This window comes from Falco cherrug, chromosome Z (genome assembly GCF_023634085.1).
Source record: "Falco cherrug isolate bFalChe1 chromosome Z, bFalChe1.pri, whole genome shotgun sequence".
NCBI classification, from domain to species: Eukaryota; Metazoa; Chordata; class Aves; order Falconiformes; family Falconidae; genus Falco; species Falco cherrug.
The window spans coordinates 30,695,023-30,707,536 of NC_073720.1; the positions used below are offsets into that span (position 1 = coordinate 30,695,023).

General features: G+C 43.1%; 1 protein-coding gene across 2 annotated transcripts; it reads left to right on the top strand.

Moving 5' to 3' along the window:
- The first annotated feature begins 3,230 nt into the window (after positions 1-3,230).
- On the top strand, positions 3,231-12,234 carry CDC37L1 (cell division cycle 37 like 1, HSP90 cochaperone). 2 transcript variants are annotated; one of them, XM_055699235.1, is made up of 7 exons: positions 3,231-3,450; positions 5,261-5,542; positions 6,932-7,022; positions 9,089-9,204; positions 9,475-9,597; positions 10,493-10,648; positions 11,481-12,234. In XM_055699235.1, exons 1-7 carry the CDS (start codon positions 3,247-3,249, stop codon positions 11,580-11,582), a joined length of 1,074 nt encoding a protein of 357 aa, XP_055555210.1. In that variant the 5' UTR covers positions 3,231-3,246; the 3' UTR covers positions 11,583-12,234. The 2 variants fall into 2 exon arrangements, with proteins under 2 accessions (XP_055555210.1, XP_055555211.1); XM_055699236.1 differs by lacking the exon at positions 3,231-3,450 and adding an exon at positions 3,492-3,865.
- Positions 12,235-12,514: the final 280 nt, after the last annotated feature.

Sequence of the window (12,514 nt, forward strand, 5' to 3'; positions counted from 1 at the left end):
GGTACTGCCCCCTAAATCATGCAGTCACTGCATTTTATATCAAAGGATTTTGGGTGAATGAAGGTCAGTGCCCTTCCTGCTAATGTGCACTGCAGTTCTTGAGTTTGCTGAACAGGAGGAGAGCCGTATTTTTGCCTAATACTGCCAGTTGACTGGGGTACACTGTCTGCAACAATGCCAATGAAGAAAAAAAATTGACAGATGTGAAAGGGAACAAAATAGGATTCTACAAGCACACAAACAACAAAAGTAAAAGTATAGAAAATATGGGGCCTTTCTGAATGGGGTAGAGAGGGGCTGATAACGAAAGATATGGAAAAGTCTGAGATATTCAATGCCTTCTTTGCTCAGTGTTCACCAACAAATTTTCTATGAGGAATCCCAAGCCTTAGAAACCAGAAGGAAATTCAGGAACAAGACCTAGCCTCTATGGATTGAAGACCAGATTAAAGAGAACTCAAACAAACTGGACATACTTAAGTTCATGGGGCATAAGAAGTTTCACCCAGTAGTGCTGAGGGAGCTCCATGAGGCCATTGCCTGTTCAGTCTTGATTATCGTTGAAATGTCATGGCAACTGGGAGAAGTCCTTATGACCAGAGGAAAGCAAATGTCATTCTTATGTTCAAGAAGGGCCAGAAAAAGATCCAGGTAACTACAGGATGGCCACCACAATCCCTGGGAAGATAATGGAGCAACTAATTCTGGAAGCCATTTTTCCACATACGTCACAAGACAATAGTCACAAATAGTCAGCATCGATTTATGAAGAGGAAGCCATGCTTAACCAACCTGGTAACTTTCTACAATGAGATGGCTGGCTTGGTGGATGAGTGGAGAGCAGTGAATTTTGTTTAACTCGACTTCAGTAAGGCTTTTGACACTGGCACTGTGACATGTGACATGTTTCCCCTGATAAAAATGTGTTGCTTCATGCTAGTTAACACTAATAATGAAGGTCAAAGGCACAAAAACACAGTACTGTAAGGTAAGACAAAAGATGAACTTATCTAACAACATCTACTTCATGATAATTACTTTGATACTCCTTTAAAGACTCAGTAAACGTACAAGAAACTTCTTCTACAGAAGTGGAATATATTACCCACTTCTGGACAGAACACAGCTATGGGCTTTTATTGCAGAGAGACAGAGCAGTCATGTTTTCAGAGCTCTGTGGATCTTGAGAAAAGGTAAAGGCCTTAATTAAAATTGTACTTTGTACCTTTCAGCTGTATTAACTATGTAGCTTTTCACTTGTGTAGATAATAAGCACTGGGAGGAAAGGGAAAGTAATCATGTCCCTCAAAGGAAAGCTTTTAGTGAGCCAGATGCAAAGAATTTTAGAGAAGCAGACAGGTAGAGTCAGTCATTTGAAAAAGAAAGAGTCTGAAAGAAATGGATGAGAAAGATAACGTTTCTCTAAACTTCATGTATTGATGTTTTGCAATGCTTCAGCACAGTTTTGCTTGCCAATAGACATAGCCGTTCTGTCTTACACCACGCTTTAGAAACCTGTTTTCAAACACAAAATACCTTTCACCAGAACCGTAGCCAATGAACATACAGTGGATTACAGGAACAAAACATTGAAGACTCCTGTTCTCAGTAGTTCCAGGTGTTAGGTGTGGCATGTAAAACAGCAGCAAAGCCATGTTTATCATTTATTTGCAATTTCATTTAAATTACATCTGCTGTACTGACAAAAATCTTGAATAGATGACAGCCATATCAGAACTGAGGTATCATATTGCTTCCAGAACAATCATATCTGAAACAGAATAAATTAAATTAACCTCATATACACTGTTGCCATTCCTGAGATTAGGAAAGAACTGTCCATGTGAGAGATGACCTCTCATAACAATTGCTGTCAAAACTCCAGACCATAAAATCCTAAAGAAATGCTGAAGTCTACTCCATTACAGGAACGGGCCTAATAGTTCATCTTATTATGTTGAAATACATGTGAAACAAGAATAATCTATCAGTTGTAAAGAAAAACAAGATTACACACAAATTACAGCTTGTACACGGCTTAAGACGTTAGACTTTCTAGCCCGAGGCATCTAACAAGTGAAGTTACCTTTTCAGAGCACATCTCATGAAACAAGAGAGGGAAAACAGGAAGAAGGCACTCTGTCTCTTTGTGTTGACGCAAGATGCACACACTGAGAAAATGTTGCATTTCCCAGGCAGAAACAAACCAGGACCTGTAACCCTGGGAAATAAAAAAATATGTTCACATGAGACTACTTAGTCCAGTCTCACACACATGCATTCAGTGCAAGTCTGCAGGACTCTGTCTCAGAATGGGCTCAGTAGGCCCTTGGCTTTACTACTGATAATCTCAAGCGGGTGCCAGTTTAAGGCCTGTCATTGGGAGTTTGCTTGTTCTGTATTTTGGACTTCTTTTTAATCATGTCATGTAACAGGGTCTGATTTCATAGACCTTAGTGTAAGAGAAACACTTGATACCTACAAGGAAATGAAGGAGTGAAAACCAGTTTCTTTTCTTACATCTGATGAGAAGACCTGTTATGAGCCACGTATTAGCATCACCCATTGCACAACAGCAGTAATCCCCATAATTAAATAAATGTCACACAGCAAGGGAAACCCCACATTTAATGTAACCATTTCCTCACACACTCTTCCTAGCGGACTTTATACCTGCAGCCCCAAAGAACCAGTCAGTGCCTCCTGTTTGGAGGAAGAGCTAAACAACCCGTGGATGAGAAACCATGGCTACAAGGAGGGCTCGTTTTACCCTTCGCGGGGGTATTACACCGCAGAGGCATGGCCCACTGCAGGTTAACTTACACCCCAGCTGAGCCTCAGCCGTTACCCAGCAGACAGCTCCCCAGGAGCTCTGGGAGCTGAAGGCGCGTTCGCGGGTGTACGCGCACAAGCACCCACACGCAGCATACGCGTACACACCGCACCCCCGCGGAAGCGTGCTGCACAGCCCGGGCGCACACCCCGCGGGTACGCGCACCTTTCCTTTACGGCGCGGCACCGCGGGGCCCGGAGCGGCCGCGGTGGCAGGGTGCTGGCCCCCCGCGCCCCCCGTTCGGCGACCACCTCCCGCCGCAACGGGCTGGGCGGGACGGCGGCACGGCCCGGCCCGAGCCGCGTTGTCACGGCGACCGCGGCGCCTCAACGGCCGCGGCGCGCGGCCCCGCCCCGCCCCCTCGCGCGGTGGCGCCCTCGGTCGCCGCGCGCCCGGCGGCGCCCCTTACGGCGATGCCCGGCAGCGCTGGGCGCGCACCGGCTCCCGCGCACGCACCCGCAGGCGCGCCGTCTTTATTTTTCTTTTTAGATACGTCTGGTTTTATAGATCGACAGGCACAGACTTGCGTACGCACATACGTTTATTTTGCCAGCGTCCTGCGGCAGCCCCCAGGGAGGCGGCGGGCCCCCCGCCGGCACGGAAGAGCCCGACACACGGTACTCCGAGCAGGGGGGCGCGGGGCGCCTCGCCGCCACAGCCGCTGGCCGCGGCGCGCCACCAGCGGCCGGGCCTCGCGGGGGCTGCGGCGCTCCCCGGGGGGCGGCCGGGGCCGGGCCGGGGCCGGGGCGGGGGCGGGGGCCGAGGCCGGGGCAGGCGGACGCGGCCCTGCCCGCCCCCGTCCGGTGCGGCTGACGCAGGCCCCGCCCACTTAGGCTGCCGGAACTGGTGCGCTGCCTCATTTCCGGTGAGGTGTGTGCGCGCCGCGGGTGGCGGGGGACGGCGATCGTCGGGGGCTCGGCGGTGGGGATGGCGCTGTGGCTCCCGCGCTCACGGGACGGCGGCCCTCCGTCGGCGGAGGACGAGGAGTGGGGTCAGGGTCCCGCCTCCCGCCCGCGCCTGCCGGAAGTGCAGGTACATCCGTGTCCCCCACCCCTCGCCGCCTCCCGCCCCCGCTGGCGCAGCTCCCCCGGCCCGGCCGGCGCGGAGCGGGTGCGGGCCGGTGCTGCGGGCGCCCCGCCTCCCCCGCGCCCGTCGCCCGACGCCGCTGCGCGGAAGTGGCCGCGGAGGGACGTGGGTCACGGCGGAGCCCGGTGCGTGTCGGGGCGGGGGTGTGCGGAGCGCCCGTCCCCCCGCGGGGCCCGGGAGGGGCAGATGTGCCGCCGCCGCGGGGGGGGGTCTGGTGTCTGCCGCCACCCGGAGCAGCTCCGCGTTTGGCAAGCGGTGCGGAAGGAGCTGCGTGGAAGTTATTCCAGCGTCCTTACGTCTAAAAAGCAGATAAATAGGCGGTGTGTTTCTCTGTTGGCTGGGGCGAGGTGGCGTCTTACAAATTCGTTGTCAGGAATTCTGTGGGTTCTTGCAAGAAGCTGCCATGGCGCTAGTTTTCCAAACAGCGAAATCTTCATCTTGTTGTGAAAGAAGTAAAAATGCTGAAATTCCCAAACAGAAGTTGGCACAACTTTGATGTACCTGCGTTAAGGTTTCCTTCAAATAATCTTTCACAACTTGTGCTGTCCTTAACACCCCTCTGCCAGATGTTATCAGCACTACGAGTTTCATAATATGGCACAGCAAGGCTGAGGAACTAATGCGTATGGGTGTTTTTTCTCCGCTCTTGGTGAGAAGGCTTGGCATACACTTTAGAGGATAATTTCTTAAGTTACCCAGTATGAATGCCCAGCAGACACCTGGAAGCAATAGAAACACTGTTGCTAAGAGATCACTTTTCTGTCCCAGCTGTGAGTGGTGACCTCCTCAATAGATTTGACCAAAAGGAACATACGCTTCTACTGGGCCTCAGCCCACTTCATAACTTAAATTCCACTTTCACTGTCAGTTCAGGGGAAGATGTTGGCCATCTGTTAAGTACTAATCCATATTGGAATGCAGGCAGCAGCAGTTCCTTTACTGTTGTGATCTGACCACAGAACCGATACTTTGTTTCAGAGGTACATGTTCAGGGTATTCTCACCCTTGGCTGTGGCTAGCAATGCAGCCCAAAGATAGGCAGAGGGGTTTCAGCTGTGTCAGAAATATTTTTACAGTCTGGAGGCTATTACTGATAGCAGTACATGATCCAGGATTTTGCAAATGCATTTAACAAAGTTCAGACAGCTTGAATTAGAAATGTTTTTCTAAAAAAAAACCAGCTGTACCATACCGTGCTTTGTCACTGCTGCAAATATAATGCTGCATATCAAAGGTGCCTTCCAGGCACGTTGGATATGGGACTTAGGCCTGTCTGCTCCTGTGCGAACTGTAAACTGTCAATTTTCCCTCCATAAATAGCATGTCTGATTTTTCTCACAGACATACAGCCAAAGGGTTGACTTAGCCTGCCAAAAAGAAAGGGAGTTCATGAAGCACTCTGTAGAATGCACGTGGAACCTAGCAGAAGCCCAGCAAAAACTTGGTAGCTTGGCACTGCATAATTCAGAATCCTGTGATCAGGAATTCGCTAAAGCAGAGACTGAAGCTGCAGAGTTGAGACAGAGAGAGGAAGAGTGGAGAAGAAAAGAAGAAGCACTAAACCAGAGGGAAAGACAGAATCTATGGAACACAGATCCTCTTAGTAAGGAGGTATTTAATAAGGTATGACCCATATCAGTGCATGAAAACAAGTGTTAGCCTCTTTTTTTTTTTTTTTTTTATTCCCCTTGTTACTAGTCTTGAATGTCTTCTGTGTTCAGTATAGCACAAAACCACAGCATGTGTTAAATGGAAGATAATTTTTTTCTTACTTTGCCTCATGAAAGAGAGCAAGCTGTGCTCATACTACATACAGGATGACATTTCTCTACCAGCAGTGCGAATCAGAACTTTAGTGGGTCATCTAGGTATTACCAGCTGGCTATGTGCACTTGCAGCCCAGAAATCCTGTTGTATCCTGAGATGCATAAAAAAAACCATGGCCAGCAGGTCAAGGGAGGTGATTCTCCTGCTCTGCTCTACTCTTATGAGACCCTGCTTGGAGTACTGCATGCAGCAATCAGGTCCTCAGTACAGGAAAGACATGGGCCTATTAAAGCCGGTCCAGAGGAGGGCCATGAAAATGGTCAGAGGGATGAAACACCTCTCCTATGAAGAGAGGCTGAGAGACTTGAGGTTGTTCAGCATGGAGAAGGTGTTAGGAGCCCTTATGGGCCCAACTGTCGCCTTTCAGTACACTTAGAAAGGGCTTATAAGAAAGATGGAGAGAGTTGGGGTTTTTATTATGGCCTGTAGTGACAGCACAAGGTGCAATGGTTTTAAACTGAAAGAGGGTAGATTCAGATTGGGTATAAGGAAGACATGTTTTATGATGCGGGTGGTGAAACACTGGAACAGATTGCCCAGAAAAGTTGCGGATGCCCGATCCCTAGAAGGGTTCATGGTCAGGTTAGATGGGGCTTTAAGCAACTTGATGTAGTGAAAGATGTCCCTGCCCATGGCAGGGAGGTGTGGAACTACGTGAGCTTAATGTCCTTTCCAACACAAACCAGACGCTGGCAAATGTGCTGAACAATAGTTCCTTTGCATGCAGAGTGTGCTTCTCTGCTGTGCCAAATTCTTAAAATGTGGAACTATGAGTTTGCCTGTAGTAATGACTACTATAATACATATTATTTAGCACAAACTTTTTTTTTTTTAATAGTAGAATCTCAGCTGTAATTTCGAAGTTTAATTTGAACAGCTAGCACATCTCCTAAGCTCACTGATTTAGCTGCATTCAGGCTGCAGTGTACATGATTCACACTGTTGACAGATCAGTAAGTTCCCACCTAAGGACAGAAGTTTCTCCGAGTTCTTTGGTCGGTAGGCTATAATGAGACGTTTAAACTCTTAGTCTGATTTTTAAAAGAAAACCTTCTCAAGAATATGACATGACTCTAAAACTAGAGCATACCATTTAAACAGTAATATATTAAAATACAATACTCCTTTATATAACAAAAAGTATGTCTGGAGTTTCTGTGATAGTACAATTTTTCTCTTCCTCAGAGTTTAATTAATCAAAAAAGAAAAGAAATAGAAGATGAAGATGTGTCTGAACCACTTATGCAAAAACATGAACAGAAGATTAGACACTTTGGTGAGTGTGCTTTTTCCAGTATTTTGCAGTTCACATTTCTACAGAATTTGTGTGGGTTTGCTCCTTAGTGTACCGAATGCTAACAAATGAAAGGCATGGCTAACAGACTGTTCAGATTTATTTTATCAGGGCAGATAATAATTTCAAAGAAAAATAAGGTCTAAACCGTAGAAGCTTGTTAGTTCTTGTGACCAATAAGAACTTAAATTTAAAATGGAAAAAAAATTATTACTGAAATGAGCTTAAGCCCCGGAAACTGAAGTTCTCACAAGTTTTTCTGCTGTTCAGTGGGAAAAAGGCATTCATGGAAATAAAAGTTGTGTGTGCGAAAGTGCATGGGATTATCCACAGCTGTCTCCTTTGAATCTATGTTTTTCTGGTAGTTGCTAAGCTACAGGGGTAATCATTGATTAAAGGGGAATGTAAATGCCTACTGAGCGTATGTGTGCATGAAATTGTGCATTTCTTAAAATTATATTTTATTATCCACTAGGTGTCACTTCAGCTCTCATAATTGTTGAACCCAGTTAAGCACAAAGCTGATCTTGTAATCTGAAATTTTGATGGTTCTCTGAAGTGCTTTCCATTCTTAGTTACGGTCTGGTTTCAGACTATGGTATAGTATGGCCGTATTTGGAATTCCAGAACAATAAAGAACAAGAGTGACTTGGGAAAATTCAGTTCTTCACACAAACTTGTTTCTACTGAGCTATTTGGCTTCTAAGGATCTTAAACTGTTTTAAAGAAAGGGTTCCTAGCCCTGTTAGCTGTAGCAGGCCTTGTGAGTACCAGGTACCAAGGTAAGGTACAACAGTGTCAGAGTATGCGAACAGCAGTGAGAGGCACAGGTACCTTAACTGCTAAGTGTAATGATAGTGGAATCAGAGGACATCTCCCCTGCTGTGTATTTCAGCAGAAAAAAAAAAGAGGCTTTCTTGTAGGCTTCCTAGCTAAGAGTTGGGCAGAATACTTTTTTGTCTAAATTCAGATTAAGCTGTTACAGAAGCAACCTTATTACAGAAGGTCACAATTTTTTTCCTTACCTCCTAAATTCAAAGCCATGTTGTTATTTTAATTCAAAATGCCCGAGTCCATTGTAAAAAGGGACAGTACATCAATGCTCTTTCAAGTCTCTTGTTCTGTGCTAGCTGCTGCCAAGGGGCACTGTGGACTTCGCTAGCCATATTGCATGAGTCCTGTTTCTGGATCCTGCTCTGGCTTCCAAGCAATAAAACTTATGCAGAATAGCTCTTAAAAACAGCCAAAAGAAATACTAGCCATTGCTTTCTCTTTAGGCATTTGTTTGCTGGAATTAAGATTAGCTTAGGTCATTACCACTGAATTATCTTTAGCCTAGTTATAATTATACGCTGATGGACGGGTAAAGCTGTACTTCTGGTACCTGTTGCCAGTAATGACTCAGTGATACACGAAGGACAATTTTAAGAAGTGGTCTGAGTGTCAAGTTCTGATTTTTAAACTCAGCTCTTTACATGAAGATAGCTTCATGCTATCACAATTCAGTCTTCTAGTTAATTTTCTGATACTGATGTGGCTGCTTTTTGAGTTCAAGCTGTTCCTGTAATTAAATTCAAATTTCCTAAAAACCTAGCAAATCATGTTAGAAGCACTTTCATTTTTGACAGATCACACATTCTTTTCCTTGCATTTTTATTTACAAACATTTAGAGAATTTGTGGTTGTGAGGATCACTGAATGTAAATCTCTATCCACAAACTTTTTAAACTATTTGATGATTTAACTAATAGATACCTACACCACTTTGTTAGTTTGTATGAGAACTGATTAAAAAAACTTGTCGACAATGCTAGAGATGCATTAAATATAGGAAATTGACTGTTAAAATCACTTTTAATATCTTCAGAGTCTGATTATACCTTCTGGTAATGTATAAATAAACCCCCAATATTTAGCTGCATGCTGTCATTCTGAGGTTAGCACATTGCAAAGGTGTTATATATACTGGGGTATCAATGCAAGCAACTTCCTTGCTGCATTAAATAATTTATCCATTTAGGATATCTTAACTATGTTTCTCTTACTAGGTATGCTGAGTAGATGGGATGATAGTCAAAGATTTTTGTCTGATCACCCATATCTTGTATGTGAAGAAACTTCTAGATATCTCATGTTGTGGTGTTTTCATCTGGAAGCTGAACAGGTATGAAGATTTTTGAAGTCTTGAAAGCATACAGTTTCCCACCTGCACTGTTCTTCCCACCCTCTAGTTTTTTTAAGAAATACTCTGTAGTGCATTGTCAGATATATATTTCTACCTATGGCTAATTGTCACTCCTCTTGCCTCTGTGAGCATCAGTTCTCACCTATTTAGGAACAAGAGCAAAAGGAAATTATGCTGAATTTTGTAAATATCATCACAGGAAGTATCTTCAAATCATAACTTAATTTTTGTTTTTGTTTTTCTTTTCAGAAAAGAGCTCTGATGGAGCAAGTAGCACACCAAGCAGTTGTAATGCAGTTTATAATAGAAATTGCCAGAAGCTGCAATGTGGATCCAAGAGGCTGTTTTCGTCTCTTTTTCCAGAAAGCCAAAGTAAGTCAACCTGGGTAATGATGGGAGAAACCCTTGATGCTATACAAAGGACCAGTGTTATAGAGGAGGTTTCTTCCTAACCATAAGAGGCTAAATGTTTTTTGACTGACTTAGGCTTATGGGAAAGTGATTTGTTAGCAATTCTTTTCTAGACAGAGTATTTTGCTGACATTCCAATTCTGAAAATGAAAGTTTAGTGGATTTTTGGTTATCCCAGAGGGAAAGCAAGATACAGCAGGGGAGCAACAGGATTGTTGCAGACTAATAACTAAGTAACAAAAGCGTGCACCAGTTGAAGGACTGATTTTGGCTAATTACAACTGTGTTTTCACAGTGTACCTGTGTATGTATTGTCACAACTTCCCATGTCATTTGCAGTTTGGTGTGGTCCAAAATAGTGTCCCTTTCACATTACTGAAATAGAGCAATCCAGAACTATGCAGCAGAAATGTGGGAAGACTGAAACTGTGGTTTGCTGTAGACTATTCAGTTATTCAAGACTGATGGATTTCAATATTGCCTAAAGGAGTTCAGTTAAAGTGTGAATCAACTTGTCCTTTACTTTTGAACAGAGTGCTACAGCGAGCACCTGTTCTTCTAAGGGTACTGGCTTCTGAGTTGGAGTAAAGGAAAGGCTAAAATTAAATTTATTTTTACATGTCCTTAGATAAATCAGTTAATTTGCTTCTACGTATGAATACTACAGATTGTCTTAAAAAGAAATCTACCTGAAATTTTATTTTTAATTGACTAACATTATTCTTGAGTTGTTTGCAGTTGTTATTCCCAAAAGGGTGTAACATGCATTACTGTGTGGCTTTTTTCAGTGCTGTGTATGTTACAGCTGAAAAGTAAATGTGGCTGAAGTGAAGGCATTTCATTTTTCTTTTTGCAGACAGGAGAAGGCTATTTTGAGGCTTTTAAAAATGAACTTGAGGCGTTCAAGACCAGAGTGAGAATTTGGTCACAATCACATGGCTTTCAAACTATGTTACTACATGACCTCAGTGTCAATCCTGGTCTTGTAGCAGAGCTGACATCCTTTTCACAGGTAGGTTTATTACTTTTAGAAATTAATTTAACTCAAGTAGCATTAGGTGCTGCCTTGAAAAGCTGTACCTTTCTGAAATACAAAGAAGATTATTCCTAGAACTGCTAATGCTCGGCATATAATGTGCAGTATTATCAATATGCAAGGCGTATATGGGCTTTCTTTTTACTTGCTGGAACTGACAAAGCATCAGCATAAGGTCAAAAGCATACATTAGTTCAGTGCCCTTACATTTTCATGCTTAAATAAACACTGCATCATAAAACTGGTCAGGTGCTAGAATTGTATTCAGAGTCTTTACCACAGGCAGTGAAATGAGCTTTCAGTGTAAAATGACTAATCCTGTTCATGCGATTGTTAAGGTAAGGGAAGCCTGCTGTTGTAAAAAAGGAAACTGAGGGTACTCTAGGTCTTTTGTTACAGTACCAGAGATGGCCACCATCCTGGAATGAAGAAGTGACTTAAAAGACTGTCAAAATTAGGTATTAGGGAAGCAGTCACAATGGAAACTACTTATTTGAAATAATTTGATTAAAATGTCTCTCAAGATCAAACAGCTTAATTTTAAGTAAATGTGCAGTCAAGTGCTAGAAATACTGAGACTAAATACAAGCTGTGACAGCAAATTTAAAGAATCCTTGACACAGTGAGATGATATTCATTGATTCATTTTTCAGACCTGACTTCCTTACTATTGCAAATCTATCTCCTCTTAAGATGGACAACACAAAGAATCCAACTTAAGCTAAAATCTCTAAATCTCTGTTTCCCTCTATCCCTCCCCCATATATGGTTATAGAGAATTAAGCTGTCAATTTTTCATGTTTTGCAGAACATAGGTGATCTACAAGGTTCCATAAACACAGGTGTCTACAGTTTAAACTCTGTGATACAAAACGATGAAGAAGAATCCAAAATGATGGACACAGTATAGTACTCTTTAAGACTGACGCCAAGTACTTTTTTTTTTTTTTTTTTAAACTCTTTTCTCCCCCCAAAGAAACAAACATGGCTATTTTCTTGACACTTATTTTTCTGGGTACTGCACTTTATTTTTAATGTCAGATTTTTGTTGTTGTTGTTTGGTTTTCAGGGGGAAGGGTGGGTAATTCAGAAAAACTTGTAATATCGTTTGAAAATGTGCTGCTAGGTTTTTGGTTGTTCTTGAAGAGCAGGGTTCTCATTGCCGAATGTGAAACTGGATGTGTTTTCTGCTACTAACCTTGCCTTTCATTACTTTAGAAATTAAAAGTATGAAAAAAAAATCTGCACAAATAAAATGTTTACAAGAAGCAGTAGATTCTTGGTAGAATCTACTATTATCTTACTACAGATGTGGACATGTTTCACTCTATGAATATTGGAGATCACAACTGTATCCATGCTACCTTGCTGACATTATAAGCTCTCAAATTTGATTCTCACTAATAGCAATAAATCAGTATCTGGTATCAGTATTTCAGATCTGAATGGATTAGATTAAAACACTGGCTTTCTACCTCTACTAAGGGGATTTAAATGTTACATTGTGCTTTCATTAAATGTAACTTGTTTTTGACCTAAAATGCAAGCATTGCTCGTCTCCATATGAGTGCTGGGTTGTGTGATTTCTGAAAGTCTGAGTCTCTTCGAGTTCATAAGGCTAACTTCAGATATTTTTTTTTAAACCAAGTTTAATTATACAAAGAAGAATTGATGGAGGGAACCTGAGGTACAAGGGTTAGGCTAAGACTTCCGTTTAAACAGAAAGCTTTGTTGCAGTTCATGTGGGGCAAGGTGTCATGCAGGGTTTGAAAGGCATTTCATATGCTGCTAAACTAAACAGGGTTTCTGACATCGCCAACGCAAAGTGGAAAATCATTAAAA